The sequence below is a fragment of the Tursiops truncatus genome, chromosome 8, assembly GCF_011762595.2.
Source record: "Tursiops truncatus isolate mTurTru1 chromosome 8, mTurTru1.mat.Y, whole genome shotgun sequence".
NCBI lineage: Eukaryota > Metazoa > Chordata > Mammalia > Artiodactyla > Delphinidae > Tursiops > Tursiops truncatus.
In genome coordinates, this window is record NC_047041.1 from 29,031,250 (window position 1) to 29,051,866 (window position 20,617).

Consider the following 20,617-nt stretch of genomic DNA (forward strand, 5'->3'; position numbering starts at 1 on the left):
CCCTGATAAGCAGGGCAGCTGGATTCTACAGCAGTCATACTGGGTCACAGTTCTGAGTCACGTCAGTGAATTGATGCATAAAACTGACAACATCGTAAATCTCTTCATGGCAGGTAGGAAACGGAAATAACCAGTGCTAGTCGGTAAAACAGTTATACAATGTGAAGAGTTTTGTTCCAAGATGAGTAAGGCATACATGCCTATCCTGATTTGTTGACAGCACTTTGGGGGTTAGCTGAATTCCCACAGGGAATCATATTGTAGTTTGGTTTGGACATATTCTGGAGATAAGGGTGTAGCCATTTACCACCCCAGTCCTAGCACAATGCCATACGGGAAAGCTTGATACAGTGCCAGGAAGGTCGATCTTCCTCCTTCAGCTATAAGGTTGCCTGCCATTCCCCCACTCTGCCTGATGTGGCAGAGACCATGAGGCAAAAGAGAGAATGACTTTGAGCCCAGTTTTCCTACTTAGTATTCACTCTGAGTGAGTAATACACATCTCAAAAGGGTGGGCGAAAAAAAAAGAGGGTGGGGAACAACGACAGGTAGTCCTATGTATCATATGCCTAGCAGAGGACTGGCTGAACTCAAGTACACTCAGTACTGTCACTTCCTTCCCATCCCTCTCTGCCTTCCACATGCCACAACCCCTTCCTGCTAATAGGTGTTAGACAAAATATATTCCCATCATCACAAGCAACAGCTTTGACCCTCTGCATTAGCCCTGTCCATAGCCCAGTAATGCACAGCCAGCATCAGTATTTATCTCAAGGTGACACTTGTAATGGATGATTGGTGCACTTCTTAATCCATTTACATAATCCTTTCTGCTTTGCTTGCAGTTATTTTCAGGGCTTTAGCAGCAATAAAATGGTTCCTTTCCCAAGACAGAGTTCATTCACTTTAAATCTGGCTTGATTATAGCTAAACTTATGACATGTCTTTACAACGGAAGGGGAAAAAAGCAATAAATTATGCACAGTAATTATTTAGCATTTATTCAGCCCCCACAGTGTCCTGGGCTCAGCATATAACAGTTGGGGGAAAATCCCTGCCCTTGAGAATCAAAGGCACTCAAGGCAGAGCATTAGTCCAATTGCCATTTAATTCCTTATTCAAGGGGTCATTGACCGTATGGCCAGCCTTTTAGCTGACTTCATGGGGTTAAGTGGACTCTCCACCCACTCGTGCCTTCTTTTATTTCTGTTTCATTCAGATGCATTCTACTGACAGCATCCTTAGCCTTTGACCTCTACCCCAAAAGAGCACTCCTTACCGTTCCTCAAGCAGTTTTGGTTTAGGACTAAGACATTTAATGGGGCTAGAATCCAGAGTAAGCCTGATGATAACTGCCTAACGTTTGTGGGATTCCTTCTGTGGTGGCCTGGCTGGTGACATGGGAAATGCACTCAGAAATGGTGTGGAACCCGGAGGTGGCGGCGGGGGGGGGGACAAAGGACTTTCTTATAACTGCATTCTTGTGAGAAGATAGTCATGTACATTCACCCGCCAGACAATTTGGATGCCAAATAGATGGGTGATTAGATGGATTTTGAGACCACAAATTAAAATTTAATTTATATACTACAATAATACAAATTTAACTCAAGTAAAATATTAATGACTAAAATTTGAAAATTTAGGGTGATGCTCTTAATTCATAGAAGTCCCAATAACCAACCCCCCCCAGATAATCATTTACATAGAATAACGGCCAAAAGAGAGAAATAGAGGAGAAAGATCTGAAAAAATTTTTTTTTTTAATTATTGACCATTTGACTTTAAAGGAAAAAATTGAAGGAAAAATCAAAATGAATCAAGATGAATAAAATAACCAGCATTAATTAATACCAGGCACACTGCATTCAATACTTCAAATATTGCTGTGAAATAAGTAAAGTTATACTATTTACATTTTATAGATGAAGAAGCAGAGGTTTGGAGCAGTCAAGTAACTTTCCAACTAAAAGGAGGCATAGCCATTATGTGAATGCAGCTGTAGCTTTACTGCAGAGCCCAAGCACTTAACCAGTATTCTATACTGCCATCTAGGACCCAATGCACAAATATCCATCATATTCACAACCCCCAAAAAGCCATGTCCTTTGACATTTTAGTTGACCTCGGAGTTAAAATGAAGCCAAAACCTTTTTATTCCTCACATTTACTTGTAAAATTTCACTGCCAGGTGCATCGATTAGAGTAATTCTTCCTAATGTGTCCCTGATATAATTCAAATTGTATTTAAGTAATGGCTTACAGTCAGGAGTTATTTAGAATCAAGAAGATACACACACACACACACACATTTTTTAAAGCAAAGACAATTATTTTAAATTGCTGAATGTTACATTTTCTTTCCTTGGAACTTTTTTTTTTTTTTGCATTGAAAAAGTGCAAGGAAAATTGAGCCAAGATATAGATTTAGCTAAGTTTTTGAAGGTTTTCTGTTTTCTGTTTCTGTTTTCTTTGCTGTTGTTGACTTTTTTTTTTTTTTTTGAAGGGCAGATAGGATCAAAAGAGAAATTAGATTTTCCATCTTTGGTGTTTGGGAGATCCCAAGGATAGATTCAAGCCCTGGGTTAAGGCTGTCCTCACAGAATCTTCCCAGCCTGTTCGCAAAAATGTGTGCCGAGTGTGTATGCCATAGTTGTGCACTTGCTTACACGATGCTGTGTTTCTTACAGTTGACCTGGACAGGCTCAATGATGACGTCAAGCGTTACAGTTGCACTCCCAGGAATTACTCGGTCAACTTGAGAGAGGAGCTGAAGGTGACCAATGTGGTCTTCTTTCCACGCTGCCTCCTCGTGCAACGCTGTGGGGGAAACTGTGGCTGTGGAACTGTCAGCTGGAAGTCCTGTACGTGCAATTCAGGGAAAACTGTGAAGAAGTATCACGAGGTACGCCGTTTTCAGATTTCTTTGTTGCAGTGCTGCATTTAGCCCTTTTCAGCTGCAAAAGTCTTGTAATCTCTAGGCTGCTGGGAAACAGGGCCATTGCGTTGGTTGTTCACGTTGTTCACTGCACAGGGGCACTTCCCACGGGGATGACTGGGAAATTGTACTCAAGCTAAATTTGCTAAGCTAGGTGCCCTGGGGAGAGTGTATCCTGAAGAAGGGTTTCCTTTTTCTAACCCTTATTCATAATATACTATGTGGGTTGACAACAGTCTTGTTAGTATACACAGTCAAATGTATGATGCAGTAATTTGAGAGCTTACTTGGCTTCCTTATAGAAATATGATGGGATTCATTTACAGTGTATGACTGCAAATCTAGGTTATGTTAAGAAAATGCTAAGAGCCAAACTTTAATTCAATCAAGTCATTGAAAAATGAAGCAAGGTAAAGATAGCAAAATATAAATTGTCAGAAAAGATACATTGTTGGAGACTTTTTCATTCTCTAAATATGGAAATATTTTTCTTCCAGAAGAACTAATTTTTCCTAAATATGACTGAGTGCTCTGAGGAATCAGCTCTGAAATTATGCAAAAATAAACAAAAGTAAACCTAAAGATATAAGAGGAACAAAAATTTAAGGAGAGCAGTAAACTTTGATGATAATAACAAGGAATGCATGTAAGCCTTTACTGTGTACCAGACATCATTGTAAGCAATCATTAGCTCACTTGGCAGTTTCTCCACAATGCTGACAGGAGAGTGCTATTTTTATTCCCTTTTTATAGATGAGTAAACTGAGACCAGCAGTAGATTGACCAGCGTGACTTGGTCAGTAACTCACAGAGCCAGGACCTAAACTGATCAACTGTTTCTAAAATCTATATTCTTATCACTAGTAACACTGTGCTCTCTTTGTTAAAAATATATAGCACTTTATTGAAGATTAAAGAAACAGTGGACTTCAGGGGAGTTAGCACTGCTCTTGAAATTGACGGCAACCCTATTACTTCCTGATTTTGTGAGTCACTAAAGTTTAGAGATGCGGTTTTCATGTGCGTGAAATAGGACTAAGAAATTATATCCGATAATCCCGTACAGGATGGTTCTGGGGAATCACATAAAACGGTGCATATGAAGTGCATTTTGTAAGATGTGAAACATCTTTTTGAAATATGTCTAAAATATAAACTAAAGGATTTCCCTGGTGGCACAGTGGTTAAGAATCCACCTGCCAATTCAGGGTACATGGGTTCAAGCCCTGGCTTGGGAAGATCCCACATGCCACGGAGCAACTAAGCCCGTTCGCCACAACTACTGAGCCTGCACTCTGGAGCCTGTGAGCCACAACTACTGAGCCCACATGCCACAACTACTGAAGCCCACATGCCTAGAGCCCATGCTCCGCAACAAGAGAAGCCACTGCAGAGAGAAGCCTGCACACCGCAAAGAAGAGTAGCCCCGGCTCGCCTCAACTAGAGAAAGCCCATGCGCAGCAACAAAGACCCAATGCAGACCAAAAAAATATATATATATGTATATATATATATATATATATATATATATAAAATATGAAGCAAACACTATTGTTAGGAATTATTGTTTGAGTTGCTTTTCATCAGTATCCACCAAAACAAAGGAATAGATGGTGCTCCCTAAATAAAAATCTCCCGCTTTATACAACCATTTTGTTATCCTGAAAACAATAAAACAATAAGTTAGGAGGTAATTTCTGAGCTAAATGAAAAGGGATACGTCATAAACAGTATTTTCAACTTGGGAAATGCAGGAGGTCGGAGACCATAATAACTCTGCTTACCTCAGACAGACAGGGACACACGATTTTAGACCTGCATAGAGCTGGTTTTCTTAGTCACAAGAATTTCTTACTCCACCCCACAGTTTTCAAAGTAAAAAAAATATCTGTTCTCATATCCAGAGAATGCTGTTGACTGTGTTCATTGTGTTTTATTTTTGTATGACCTGATGAACTCTAGATTGGACTTTGTCCTTTGTGTCTAAGAACGTGAATTTTGTATTGTTGAGTCATACCCGGAGGACAAATGCAGAATTCAGTAATTTGGTTCAAGTTAAAATAAGCCAGGAAGTGACAAGATCTCTACATAGTCTTAACTGTGAGGAAAAATATGTGAGTTCAGGCCTTTGATGCTTTATTTTCATCTTGACTCTCTGCTCAGATAGAAGTTGCAGTTTGATTTTTTAAATTGCTTATTGTAGAAACACAGAGTTAAACATACACCCAAAAGGACCCTCACCTCCCAGACAGTTAACTCTGAAGGAGTCTGAAGGGTCCTTTTCTTAGGTCTATTCTCGTCTCTGTACACAGTAGCTGTTACCTGTAAATTTCTGTTCACAATTAATATCTAGAAGGGGAAGCCCTTGATCTCTTTGTTCAGTCACATGAGTGGGTCTAAAATGTTGGCATATTTTTGAAACTGCTGTCTAAATCATGTCTTTGAAACATGTCATGATATTTTTACTTCTCAGAGTCTGCTGAGCTCTGTACAAAGTCACTTTGCTGAGTTCTGGACAAAGGGACAAAACAGCATACCTGTTTTGTCAGTAACTGCATACCTGGAACACACACAGCTGGCACACTTCCCCCAAACTCCTAAAATACCTTTGAAATGTGTCACAGTGACCACTCCGTCCAGTGCCCTGTGGAAAAGAGCAGGAGGCTTGTTCCATTTGCAGAAGTGGGGGTTGCTTGAGCTCAGTCTCATTAGGGAAGAATCCTTATCCTCTATTCTATTAGTTCTATGTCTGTATTCTTAACTCAGAGAAATGAGAAACTGGTTTCCCCAGCTCCTGGTTGTAACTGATGAAATGTGAAATGAGTTTTCATGAGAGATGAGCACCCTTAAGGGGGTGACTAGAACTTGTCACATAAGCAGGCCTGTATGACTCCACAGATATTTCAAAGCTCAACATTTAAGGAATAAAATCCAAGAAATTAAAAATGTATAATTATAAAATTACCAATAATTAGAAATTATAAATAGAAGTAAGTTAATATCATTGCTCTTTTCCCAGGTCATGCGACTTCTCCTGTAGGGCTCTGAGCATTTTTTCACTGTGCAATAAAATGTTACCATCTTATTATTTCCTGTTCTCAAAACTTTGTAGGTATCCTGTTAAAGTATTTTTCCTTTTTCCTATTAACCTTTCTATGCTTCTTGGAATATGTAGGATATAAAAAAATACTTTTGGTAGTGATTCTTAACAAAGGGAAAGTTCCAGAAAACATATTGTGTAGACAATTAGAGGATGCTATTATTTTAGTTATCTTTCCTTAATAATGTGTAATGAAGGGATATTTCCTAAAAATATGGTGACCTTTTAAATTAATATTTACTGGTTTATTTTTTTATCGTTTGGTCTCCTGGCTATATCCATTCAGTAAACAGCCAAAACCTAGGAGGCAACAGAGAGAGAAAGATAGAAGTTAATTTTCTCTGTCCTTCCTCTCATGATTTCGTCACAATGCTGATATACCTGCACTATCTGGTAGAACTTTCTGCAGTGATAGGAATGTTCCATATTCCAATCTGGTAGTCACTAGCAACATGTGGTTATGGGGTATTTGAAATGTGTGTAATGCAAATGAGAAACTGAATTTTAAATTTTATTTAATTTTAACTAATTTAATGTAAATAGCTACACATGGCTAGGGGATACCATATTGAACAGCATAAGCCTAGACACATCTCTGTGTCTGGCATATTTACAACATCTAGAATCATTCCTGTTGCTTGAAAAAATGACTTCGGAGGATTCTTTTTATTTTAACTTTACTTTAAGTATATACGAATTTTATATTAAAAATTTGCTACCCATTACAGTTTGAGTTAGAAGACGTAAGCAGATATTTATATATATGAAACAAAAGATTAACTAGAGGTAATAAAATGTTGAGCTTTAGACTTGAGATAAAAGAATGGTACTTTTAATTTTTACATGTTTTAAGCATCTATCATTGAAACAAATTTCGGTAAAGTTGCAAATTGAAACCAGTGAGACAGGAAAGCAATTTTTTAAAAAGGTTTCTACTCTATGGCAAAGGCAATGAGTTTTGGGGTTATGATTATAACTAACCATAACAAAAGTCAAGAAAATCTCTTTTCTATTCTTTTTCTGGAAACAGCATTTCTAGAGCTTATATAGAGTCTCCCTGCGTCTTCCCCTTTCTCCCTCTTTGAGTGAGACCATGAGACAACGCTCTTGCAGGCCTTTCCTGTGTGTTCTTAGAAGAGACAAGACAATAGAGAAAAAAAATCACACAACTCAAGAGAGAAGATGTGGGCTCACATGGGAGGCCACCTAGGGCCAGCTACTTAAAACTCCCCAGGGCCTTGAGTTTGCTCACTTACTCCCCACGATAACCTACAATTTTGAGTTCCCAGACAGATCTGAAATTATATGATATCCATTCACCTACTCTCTAGATCTTATTTTACTGAAATTGTGTTAGGAATGTAAACAAATTGGTGGTTGAAGTGCTAAGTAAATGCAAACGAACAAAGATATATGATCTGGAACAGTTACTGTTTATAGAATGCTTATAAAAAAGTTTATTTGCTCTTCGGTAGTAATACCTGTGCTACTTATCTCTTGGGGATCCTGGTAGAATGAAAGCATCTGAAGACTGTAAAGCACTAGACAGATGTGGGTGGAATTTTCTGAGAATGTGGTTGGGCCTTCTCAGTTCTGACTCCCTTATGACCCAAATGACTCACTGGTGAAGTGATTCTCTAAGTACTATAAAGTGCATACATCCTTTCCCTTGGAGCTCTGGCTTCACATTAGGCCTTCCTGCCAAAGTTTAGCAAACCTGCCTTGGGGTATGATACTCCCCAGGTAGACAAAGACCTATCTGTGACATGAATGATAATCAATGCTAATGCAGTGCTTTGAAACTTGGTGGCCAGCTAGGCTTCCATTATGTTTTCTGCAATTGGTGGGCTGAACGTGTAGTCATTAACCCTCTAAAGTGCTGTCAAAATCATTTACCTGTTTAGTTCTCTGAAGGTAGAACTGTGGCTAAATACACCCCAAAGTGCTCACAGAAAATTTCAATTATAAGTAAATGTTCACTTACTTTTAGAGGTCAAGATTGCATTTTGAAAATTCATGAGCATTGTATAGACCCATAGTATAACCCCCGCTTTGGTCACCTTCATACTTAGCTTGTCAGCAAAACAGTGCTGAACTCTGTTATTTGTGTCTTTCTTATTGAGGACTATGTCTCAGCTTCCCTTGAAACTATCACCTGCAAGATGAGCAATGACCCAGGTAGAAAATAATATGTTATCCCTTCTCAAAGTATTTTTGCTTTTAGTCACTTTGGGTTTCAGAAAAGTTGACTACCAGCCCTTAAAAATCTTAACATTTTTCATAAAGTCTATAAGCATGAAAGAAATCAAAATGGAAGCAAAAAATATGAAGCTTTTTTTTCTTAAGATAAGAAACTATGTGTACTGAATGCTACCTGCTTTAGGAGTTGGGTAGAACCTTAAATAAACTCTTAATCATTCAGGTTTATACAATGCATGTGTCCTGAAATATGTACTTGTGTTCCTATGTCAGCCATTAATTTGAGAACTGTCAAGGCCTTAACAACCTTTTTTATATTCCCAGTAAACAAGAACTCAACTTGGTAGATAGCTTTTCTGCCTAGTATTGTTTTATTAGCGTAATAGCTTTTCGGCAATGATTCATTCAGTGGTTTATCGGCAACAAGGCGAGTAACCGTAGTAAAATATCTTTTGTGTTATGGTAATTTGCAAACTGAGAATCTTTGATTTTGTGTAGTGGTATGAAAGCTGCTGGCTCAGTCATTCTGCATTTAGTAAAAGTCAACTTTCCTTGGCTTCCTGTGGTTTTCCAGATGGTGGAGAAGGGCCAAGATTGCCATTTTCACCCATAGGTGATAAGAAATGGCTGGCTGCTCTTCCATGGATTTTTATTTCAGTGTGTGTGCTTGCAGCTGCAAATGAAAGCTCAGAAAATAGGAAAGCATTTTGTGATGGTACCTATTAGTGTGTCCTTTGGCAGCTGTAATTAATTCAATGGTTCCTTTCCTTTAAAGGTGACCAGATAACCCATAGACAGTTTGCTTTCTCAGATAAAGGCTTTTCATTTTTCTTTTAACTTTTCATGCTCTCTCAAATCAGCTTTGCTTTCTTCCTCCTTTCAATGCTGTATACCTGAACCTAAGACTATTACATGGTCTGAAAGCTTTGAACATCAGTGCTGTGATCAGCCAGTAAAGCAGTCCAATTTCCACTTTGTTCAAACAACGCTTTCCTGTCTTGTCTGGAAAAGTGTCTGCCAATTCATTTTTCTCCTCTTATCAGCAAAACACATATATACTGTGCTCACAAGGCTTAATATAAAACACAGGGAAAATCCCTGAACAATCAGGAGACCAGTTAGAAAAACTGGCCAGGCTCTGCTCTCATCCCAAAGCACACACTTTCATTTGTCGTCAAAAGAGGAAGCAAATCAACAGAGCACTGATTTTATAGATATCAGTCATGGCAACATATTAGGCTTTGATAATGGTCTTTTTTAAACAGAGAATATTTATCATATGCTCAGCTTCTTAGGAATCATTTTGTTACCCTGAATATTCCAACTCCCAAATCTGGTTTATAGGCTGGACAACAGTGACTAATATTAGAGAAATTCTTGGCAAAGTTGTAGGAACCCAACCCTTAACCCCTTCCAAGGCATTTTGACCAAATACGGCACAATAGGGCTTTCATATCTGTCATGGGCAGGGTATTTAATACCCCAAAATGCAATATACTCTTCATCCATTGCTTTGGTTACTTTTTTTTTCACAGAGACACAACAGCTTTTATTTTCTTTAGAGACCCAGCAGGAGAGCACATGGGAGCAGGGAAAGGCAAATGTCATTGCCATTCTGCTCTCGATACTTGAAATTTTATTTCACAATCGTGAAAGGCTTAAAAGTGATGCAAAGCATAGGCCACTTCATTTTGGCCTCTGCTTTATTTCTTGGCTTATTTTGTTTTGCCCCGTCTGTTTGTTGGAGGTTGGGGTAGAGGAGATGCAGGGAGGACACACCGTGAACATACATGCCCATACTTCTGCACTGGCAGCATCACCCACCACGTTCACCCAGGTACATTCTTTAGCAGCTACTGTGTTCCCAACATGCTGCTGACCTGCACAAACAAAATTTCAATTTCCAGGTAAGGGCACTAGTTAGGCCACATGGAGTCAAATACTGGTTACACCAGTCACTGGCTCTGTAACCTTAATCTCTCTCTTTCCTTATCTGGGAACAAAATTAGAAAAGTACCTATCTCATAGTATTGCAGTGACATCCAAAACATTTAATAATTGCAAAGTCACAACAGAGTGTGGCATCTAGTAAAAACTCAATAATGTTAGTGATTGTTTTTGCAATCCTTGTCCTCAAGGCACTGGTAATACAATTAATAGAGAGAAAGCATTATACGTCATGTGAACTTATGTGATACATAGTGTAAGTGCAGTAGAATTGCAGGTAAAAAAGATAAGTAGCTATCAAAACTGGCATCTGGACTACCTTTACTACAATCAAGTAGTTTTGAGTCTTTATGCCTCCCTCATGAACTCTCCTGGGGCATTCCTTCCCACCCAACCCACCCCAGTTTTGTATTCACAATATTCTTTTGAAGCTCTTCTACAAATGGGACTCGGTATTTCACTCTGTGTTAGCAGAGTCCAGGCTCCTTAGCTTTATTGAACATTGAACAAATGACCTGCCCCACAGAACTCTTATGGAACAACAGGGCTAAATGCTAAAGTAAAGGGGACACGTGAGGACTGAGGACTCTAGGCCTAGTGTCCTAATAGATGGTTTTGGTTTGTTTATGACTTGAAACAGGTAATGTGAGGATGAGAAAATTGCTGGGAAGACAATCCATAGTAAAAATTTGTGGGGATGCCATGAAAAGTTATACAGCCTTGAAAGCATCTAATCTTCATCTAGGACCAACGTATACCAAGCATCAGGTCCCCATTTAAGTTCACATGTGTGCCTGACACAGCTTTGAGACACAAAAGGAAATCGTAACCACATTGGAGAGGTGTTGGGTCCTTGGGTTCGAGTGTGCTAGAAGCCTAGAGGACAAAAGCCCTGCTCCAGCTCCAGGTTGCCAGAAGACTCTGGCCCCTGGCCTCCTTTGGAATCTCAGTTCTCCTGCCTATAAATTGTGAATAAAGATACCTTCTCTACTGTGTGACAAGGTTTGTCTGAGGGCAAACGAAATAGTGCATCTGTGCAAATTCTTTGAAAACCATAAAATGCTACATAATACGTGTAGCATGTGGTGTCATGCAGAGTTTAGAGTCTAAAAGGGAAAGTAGAACAAAATCAAAAATAAAGGCTAACAGGAGCTTCAGAATATAAAACAAGAAGCAATTAAACTGACTGTGGAGTGTATAGAAAACCAGTATTTGTGCATATGATGGCAAATATTGACTTCAGTGAAGGCCACACTAGGGAAGAAGAGTTAGCTCCTATTTAAACTTAATAATTCAAAAAATTACATTTAAACCTATTAATGTAAAAAATTAAGGATATACTTTATTAATTCAAGAAATGTCATACTGTTATACAGGTATCAATGTACAAAGATCTTAGTGGAGCATGATCTGTTTCGAATTGTAATAGGTATTATATCTTAACAAATATGTAAGAACATACACACATTTTCAGTTATTTATGGCCACTAATGACCTTCGTCAGGGCAAAATGTTTTACATCAAGCAAACATTTAGCAATACCAGCATATTATGTTCATGACTTTATTCGTTGTCCTGTCTAAAGAGATAATAATATGCTCAGTATTATATTTATCCATAACACATGCTTTGGTTAGAAGAATCCTTATGATAATATTTGGGACAGCACTTGGCACAAAGCAGCCCCTTAGAAAGCTCTCAGTAAATACCTGCTCAGACACCTGAAGTCATCGTGGTACTGCAGGTAGGTAATGCAGGAGGCATTACTCTATGATCAGTGAACTCCATTACTTTAAGGAGTTGATGATTGTCTGTAAAAATATTTATATGTGTGCAATCTAAGAGCAAGCATATAGCTTTCATTGGATCCTCAAAGGCTTAAGAACCAGTTGTCATAAAGAGAATAAGTGGTATGTAGTTGAGTTATACTCCAGGTGCTTTCTAACAGGAAATGCTTTTTGTCCTAGGTGTTAAAGTTTGAGCCTGGCCATTTCAAGAGGAGGGGCAGAGCGAAGCACATGGCTCTCGTTGACATCCAGTTAGATCACCATGAGCGGTGCGACTGTATCTGCAGCTCAAGACCACCTCGATAAAAGAATGTGCACATACTTACATTAAGCACGAAAGAACCTTTATTTTAAGGAGGGTGTGGTAAGGGACCTCTTTCCCACCAGCAACCGAACTTACTATTAGCTTGCAAAGCAATGAATACAAGTGGCTGCTGAGTTTCAACCTAGCTTTGTTAGTGCCATGAGTAGAAAGGTGTATCATCAATCTCTATATCCAAGAATATAGGATTGCATTTAATAATAGTGTCTGAGGATATATATGTATATATATCCATGTCTCTGTGTAAATAGATCATATGGTTTATTCAGTATATATAACCAGGTACACCAGAGCTTACATATGGTTTAATTACCTAGACCCTTAAAATCTGACAAAATAAGGGACATAGTAAATACATGGAACATGTCTTTGAAGATTTGGAAGATGAATTTGTTTAAGTTTTGAATCACAAAACAATTTTGGATCTTGCTCTTTTAAAGAAAGCACCATGTATATTAAAAACCAATAAACGAGATTTTCTTATGCATATATCTTAATTATAAAAAAAGAAAAAATATGGTTTCTGGGAAAAGCACATTCCTAACCATTTTTCTCACGAGATGTACTACATACTTGGCTATATAGACAATAATTACCTGTCTCCAAAAGCATGTCATAATAATATAAGTGCTTTAGAAATAAAGCCATTAAGGCTTCTTTTTTATGTGTCTTGCTGACACATGCAAATTCATTAACACCTATCTCCAAAAAATTCTCACAAGGTTTATTATTATAGTTCTATAAGAGACAATTTATAAGCTATAGCAGAATTGTTTCTTTTCAAAAACCTCTCCACGGAAGTAACTCCTTTGGAGAATGGCATGAGGACTCTGCATGAGCCTTTCAAAATAGTGTTCATTGAAAAATGTGGGCAGTTGAAAGTCAAAAAAGTGAGCATTGAAATATTAACATAACTGGGAATCAGATGGAATATTTGAATGGGATCCATATTTAGTAATGGATACATGCTCTCCAAATTATGCCAGTTAATTTTACGTATCTTGCTTTTGTGTTTCTGTCTCTTCAATATACAGACATGGATTTACAATGACATTTTATATTTGGCAAGCCATTATGGACTATTTATAGCCTAGAAGCTTTTGTGTATTAAAACAACCCAGGTTTATTGATGTAGATTCCTAATCATGTACTCACTCACCATTCAATTCAGATGAATTCCTGTTTCTGACCTAAGTGAAATTAGATCTGGGGTCTCTGGTTCTTTCCAAATCTATGGAGCTTGTTCTAAGAAGCCACACTGGAAATTGTGGGTGCACAAGTTCGGCCCTGCTCTACAATAGGAAGCAGTCTTTGCACTGGGGGTTATTATTGGTACTTAGAGTAATTTTTCCTCCCCGGCTCCTTAATGTCTGTTAAGACCTCAGAGACTGACCCCAGGCATAAGAAGTGATTCATCATTCTCCAAAGCAAATCTCTTAAGAGAGTGACACTGAAATCAAGATAGCTTAGGGGCTGCTCAGAGTGAATGACAATTTTCTTCTCACCTTGAAAGAAAATAGGAGAGCCAGTTTCTTCCCTGAGTCCAGGGCCCTACTGATTACAGCCAAGTTGAGTGAGGGCTATGTGACTGGGGCTCATTAAGTCCCAGTGTCAGAGGAGTGGCCTAAATATACTTGGATTTCTGAGCGTGGTGCTTTCAGGACCAAGTTCTCAACCATCCTTAGGAGCTCATTTCTGCTCAGCTCTTTGAAAGGCCAATGCTTATTGAAGATGTTCCTTCAAAAATTCCCGGAAAGCGACCAGTGTTTTTACCTCGGGGGATGACTGGTAAAAATACTCTATTGCTGAGTTGCCCGAAATCCCAGATCACAATCAGAAATAGCTGAGGCAGACCCTCTAGTAATCAGGAACCACTCTTCCCCTTCATGCCTCTTACAAGTTTCCAATGAAAACATAGCCTTCCTGTACCAAAACCCAAATTTGTGTTATATCACTCTAGCTGGTTCAGCCATAAGTATGAAGAATTAGAGTGTTCTACCCAGTTTTCAATAAACCTTCCAGGTTGCAATGACCAGGATGGTTTTCAGTTAAAGCCCCATTTGTACTTTTTATTTATTAGCTGAAATGTAAGCAGGCATATTCACTCACGTCTTTTTTTCTTTCCTGAGTGTTTTATTAAAACTTCTCCCTTGGTTATCTGTTATCTATTGCACTTCTAACATGTAGCCAATAAATCTGTTTCACTGCCATCAAAGGGATAAAAAGCTCACCGTACAAATTACATTTCAAAATAAATCCTAATACATCCTCATTTCTGCATGGCTCACACACCTGGAATAATGCCTTCTGTTCAATATGTTCTTATAGGGCAGAGCACTTTTGTAAGTAGAATTTTTCATGTTTTTTGTCATATCAGTAACATGCAGCTTTTTCGTCTTGTAGCATTTTCTATAACAAATGTAATATGCCTCCTATCTTCATGAAAAATAAATATTGCTTACGAACAAAACTACTCCATTTTTTAGTACTCAACTGCAGTTTTAAAAGGTGCACGATGTTACAAACTTACTTCCCCAAACACATGCAGCTGCTTGGAGTGACAAGATTGGGTGATTTCTGCAGGCCTGGTTTTTCTAAAATAAACAGTATTTTAGAATGTTGTTCCCTGAAAACAGGCTTTTACTTTGTCCCTTCCTGAAGCCACCGGAAACCGGAAATTAAGTGGGACTTGGGTTTTGTTGTTTTCTTGCTGCTGTTGTTGCTTCTTTGTTTGACTGTTTGTTCCCTGCAGGCCTTTTAATGAAAGATATTCTCCTCTGACATTCCTTACTTTGGAGAGTACACAGCCTCTCTCTCCTTGCGGACCTGGAATCAATAACATTATGTCCACCCTCACACCTTTTCCCCTCTAGATGGACACCCCAGCTGGTGGGCAAGTGTTATCAGCTCAGTTGTTTATAATCAATACTTTATTTCATTATTTGGAAACAAACCCCCCCAAATAACGCCTGAACCTAAAGCGTACATTAAAGTGACCAAAAATATTTTAAAATAATAGATTTAAAGATCATATGTAGTTTTCCTTCATAACACGAGTGCTTTCAGCTGGACAGTAAATTACGAACCATCTCAAATCATGTGAAGGCAGATGATCAATCTGGTAGCATTTGTAAGGATTCCTGGGAAGTGATCTGTGGGAGTTGGAGACTTTTCCTCCCAGCAGGTGGGGGGCTGCAAGTATCATAGTGCATCAGAGAGAAAGCTAGAAGGCCTTGGGTATAGTGACAAGTCTGCCACTTTCTGGACCAGTTTAGGGGCTACACTCCTATAGAGTTTGGTGTGTGACGTGTTGGTGGGGGGCAGGGGCGGTGAGAGTGGGGGCGCAAAAACTGAAGAGAGCTCTTCTCTCTGCAAGAAATTTTGCTTTTGCTCCTAGCTCAGTCTTCATCATCATCCCACTGGAGACAGGATGACAGCGGCACAGGGTTGGATGAAACTCTGCCACTTTATTTAGTTTAGTGGTTTTGAGTTTGGGGAAAGGGAGTAGAGACATGTATTCTGTGGCAAGAATCAATTTTACTATCGGAAATACCAGCTAGTGTGTGAGTCAAAGTATGAGGAAAAACGGGGAAGGATGTAGAGTATTTAGCTAACCGGGATTTTCATGTACAAAAATCATGCTAGCCATATATATATAAACAGTATTTTAATGCAAATACATTAAGAATTTCATTTTATTTCCTGAAAGGTGCATGTGTCCAGTTTTATATTAGTAACTCAACAGATGTCCAAAGTTTTCATATTCTCCTAGGGTCCTCTGATAGAACATTAAATTAAATTCATAGATTAGTATTCATGCCTGAAATTCTAGGCAATACAATTTTATTTATTGACAGCTCTGATCAAATATGCTAGAAGAGAGAATATTTATAATTCACTGGTTTTATTGACATTCACTTAAATTCTGTTGTTTTTTAATGATCAACTTACTCAAAGACTACACAGGCCTTTAGAACTTAACATAATACACTGGGATATCTCCCGAATATCATAGTTTATCAACAATGGATAAGCAACTAATCACTTAATTTAAGACCTTGTGCTTGATGTTCACATTATAGTTCAGAATTTGCAAGTTAATTTTTATCTTTTTTAAGTAAATTTTAATTCTATAGAGATCTCTAAAAATTCTTTAGTAGATTGCATTAGAACAGAGGGGAGCTGAGTCCATAATAAAGGCTAATATATTCAGTGCAGCAAGTTATGGGCCAAGAAATCTTCATTTTCTAATAAAGCCATTTGATTTTCTAATTATTTTAAACTGTTGAATACTGGTTTCCAGGCTTAGTGGCCAGAAACCAAATGTTAAAATCACTCTTGGGTTCAAGTTATATTTTAAATAATGACTGTAATACAAATTCTCTTTTAAGAATTCAGGTCTCTGTGTCATATTCTCTAATCTCTATCTTTGATTGAGGCAATATTACAAATTCATTCTCTTCAAGTATCTTCTAGCCTTTCCTTTTCTCCTTGTGACTTCCTCATTGCTCCTCTTTCTCACCAGTCTCTACCCACCAGACTTCAAGTCAGAGAAAGTCAGGAGCAATGTGTACTTTGGGAAGGCACAGGAGATGGGGTCACTTAAGGAGATCAGGAGGTCAAATGCATGGTTTACCAATTGAGCAATTAGTAGGTTAAAACTGCCAAATGTTAAGAAATCACTGCATTTTGAGAGTTGAACACGTCAAATAAATATTTCCCAATATTGTCCATTTTTTGTGTAAACTTCAAAATATGGTGGTGAATGTTATTGACTTCTATCAAAAGGAATTTAGCCATAGGCAATATGGGTTTGACAACACTAGGGGTGAGACAATAAGGACAAAAGTGAGACCTCAGAGACGGGAAGGCATGTAGATCCCCTGTGGTTGTGCAGGCTGTGCGTTAAAAATCTCTAGGAGGTGCTGTTTGCCTAGACTAAGACTAACCAACCGCAAAAGACGTTAACAAGAGGATTCAACAGTCGTAATGGCTGAATGGGGAGGGCAATGCAGGCTTGGGGGTGTCCTGGAGGAGAGAAGTATGTGGGTTGGAATTTTGAGAGTATTCTCAGAAAACTGGGGAGGCAGGAAGAGAGGGTAATTTTGAGAGAAGTGATCATGTCTCCCAGAAAAGCCAGGGCTTGTAATGTTTACTGGGAGACATCCTTAGAGTGGCAAGGCTGAAATCACGAGAAGATAAAGAACAGAACCTAAAGGACATCCATGACCACAGAGAAGAAGAAAAAAGAGGAATTCACAAGGCTCACAAATATATGTTCCAAAAATTTGATAAATACTAACCAAGGGCCAACTAGCCCTCATTAAGTGCGAGACATAACAGATTTAGAGAACAATAAAACAGCCATGTTTCCTGCTCTTATCAAACTAGATAAGGAAGGGTAGCTATTAAACAAAAAAGTAAATAATTTATTATATGTGTGGAAAGAAAAGCATAATATGGGATGACGTTAAAAGGTAGAATTTAGATCAGGTGCAGGAAGGGATTCCTTAAGAAAATGACATCGAAGCAGAAACAGAAAATTGAATAAATATTAAATAAATATTAACCAGGGGAAGAGTAGAAGGAGAATGTGGCATTAGAAATGAAAAAAAAAAAAGGGTGACTAGATTAGAGAAATATTTTGAATGTTTAATCAACCAGTCGGTGATGGATTGGGTGTGGAGAGAGAAGTGAAGGAAGATGTCAAGGATTTTTCCAAGGCTTCTGGCATAACAAACTAGGCCGATAGAGATGCCATTTGTTGAGACTGGAGACAGGGGAAGAGGAGGAGATTTGTATATCAAGAATTCAATGTAAGATATTAATGCCAAATTGTCTTTGCCATATCCAGTTGAAGATACGAAGTAGGCAGTTAGGTCAGTGGGTCTCAAGCTCAGAAGAGGGGTCTGGGAATAATACATAAATTTAAGAGTCATCCACATGTAGCTATTAGAAGCCACAGGGATGGTTGAGTCACTTAGAGGAGGGTGAAGATTGAGGAGAAAAGGGATCACAGGGCAATTGCAAGAGTATAAAAATATCCCGACTGCCAGAGGAGGAAATTGTTCCAAAGGGACTGGGCAAGTTTTATCAAGTATTGCGGAGAAGATGTAGGAGAAACCTACTGATTTAACTGCCCAGAAACACCCCTACCTCCACTCCCTTTCTGGGAAAACCCACTTTATCTATAGTGGCACTGTGCAATAGAAATTTGTGATGATGCAAGTGTTCTATATCTGCACTGTCCAGTACTGTAGCCACTAGCTACATGAGGCTGTTGAGCACTTGAAATGTGACTGTAGGGCTGAAGACTTTTTAATTGTACTCAATTTTAATTAATTTACATTTAAAGGTAAATAGCCACATGTGACTAGTGGCTACAGTATCAGACAATGCAGCTCTAGACTCTAGACATCACCCACAATGTTGCAGCCACAATAACACTTCACAGCAACACACACACACACACACACACACACACACACACACACACACACATCTCAGCTGAATATCTAGGGTTGTGGCACTTGATCCAAGCAGGGATCTAAGTCTTTCTCAGGATATAGGAAACTGAGAAGAGATCCAGACAGTCTCTCTTTGGTTATTTGGAAGGTGGAATGTAAAAATCAATGGCTATTGGCAGCCATACTCCCTCCACATAGACCAAAAAGACCATAAAAAGTCATACTACAAAGGGAGAGAGGGAAAAATGACACCAACATAGAGAAGCTAGCTGAGGGTCCTGAGAGAGTCCCTCATTCCTGTGGGTCTTGATGTCTGGACAAATCCTTCTCTTGGGTTCTCTAAGAATATCAAGTGGTTGAGGTGTGAGTCAGATGGTGAAGTATTGTGGAGGGAAGAGTTGTGATGAAATGGAAGTTTTGAATGAAAATTACCTGCTGGAGAGCTTGATTAGTGAGTGGAAGGAGAAACAGTTGGTCCTTATCACCATGAACACTGAGTTAGCAAATACTGAATCACAGCTCTGAAGGGAAATACAGGCTTAGGTTCCTAGGAGCCTCTAGTCACTACTTTTTCATCAACTGATAGATGCATAACCTTGTTTTATGTGTGTTTATGATTAAGGAAACCTTATTTTAATAAATATTATTGATCCATTAACATTGAACTCACAGCCAACAGCACTATAATTCATGCCTAAATGAAGCTTGTCTAACACATATTTTCACCATAAGGTGCATCACAGCCTTCCTGTGCTTGGGAACACCAGACAGAGCTTCAGCTACACTTTGGGGCTATTTTAGATGCCAAAATCAGCACAAAAATGCAAAGCATGTTACTAAAAGGACACTTGTTTACAGGATGAGAGCTGAAACAAGAGGGCAGTGTGTTGCCTTGTTTGGCCTCAGCTGGGAACATGTGTTGGACAGCTCAAATTTTTCACCACTCTGCACGTCTGCAAATGACGACAAAAATACTTTGTGTATTAATTTTGGAGTTACATATAAATTTTAGGGAGTGGGCAAATTTGAAAATACACAAGCTGCAAATAATGGATATTAACTGTAATATCAGTGCCCATTTATGGAGTGTTTACAATGTGCTAGGAATTTTTCTGATGCTTACATGTATTTGCTTAATTCTCATAATAACCCAATGATAAATGGGTCTTGTGAAATTAAAAAATTAATGCATGCAACATTTTTATTATAAAGCAATGTTATTATGCCTGTTATGTTTTATAAAGATGAAAAAGTAAAGCATGGAGAGTTTAAGTAAATTACCCAAGGTCAGCAAGTAGTAAACTCCAGGCAGTTCCTCTGCAACCCACATCCTTAATCACATTGCAACACTATCTGTCCAACTCATTGGACAGGAGGAAAACTAAATAATTTCTTCATAAAGTCGTCCCAATTACAATTCCAAACATGGACCTTGAGGTCATCACTGAACATTCTGATCCAGCTTCATTCATTTAATTAATCATAATTGAGCATCTACTATAAGGTAGGCACAATTCTAGGCACCAGGGATAAAGAACAACACAATGTTCTAGCTCTCAGTGAATTTGCACCAAGGTAGAAACAGAAAATAAACACATATATGATTTCATATAACAAGTGCTATAAGACAAACAAAGCAAGTTAGGCAAAGGAAGGTCTCTGTTTTAAGGAGGTGACATTTTTGCTGAGACCTAAAGGAGGTGAGGAAATAATGGGTAGAAATATCTTGGGGAATAGGATTCTAGGCAAAGGGAATAGTACTTGCAACTCTGGGGCAGAAACAAGCTAGGGAACATGTGAGGAACAGGGAGAGGGCTAGGGTCAGGTGAGCAAGGAACTCAGCTGTAAGACACCAGA

At 38.5% G+C, this 20,617-nt stretch overlaps 1 protein-coding gene across 2 annotated transcripts in view; it reads left to right on the plus strand.

Moving 5' to 3' along the window:
- The window catches only part of PDGFD (platelet derived growth factor D), a 248,683-nt gene extending 233,920 nt beyond the window's left edge, over positions 1-14,763 (plus strand). For both annotated transcript variants that reach the window (XM_019948816.3, XM_019948815.3), the window contains exons 6-7: positions 2,691-2,905; positions 12,152-14,763. In XM_019948816.3, coding sequence (XP_019804375.1) covers positions 2,691-2,905; positions 12,152-12,277 — 341 coding nt within the window. In that variant the 3' untranslated portion in view covers positions 12,278-14,763. The remainder of the gene's footprint in view (positions 1-2,690; positions 2,906-12,151) is intronic.
- The last annotated feature ends 5,854 nt before the right edge of the window (positions 14,764-20,617 follow it).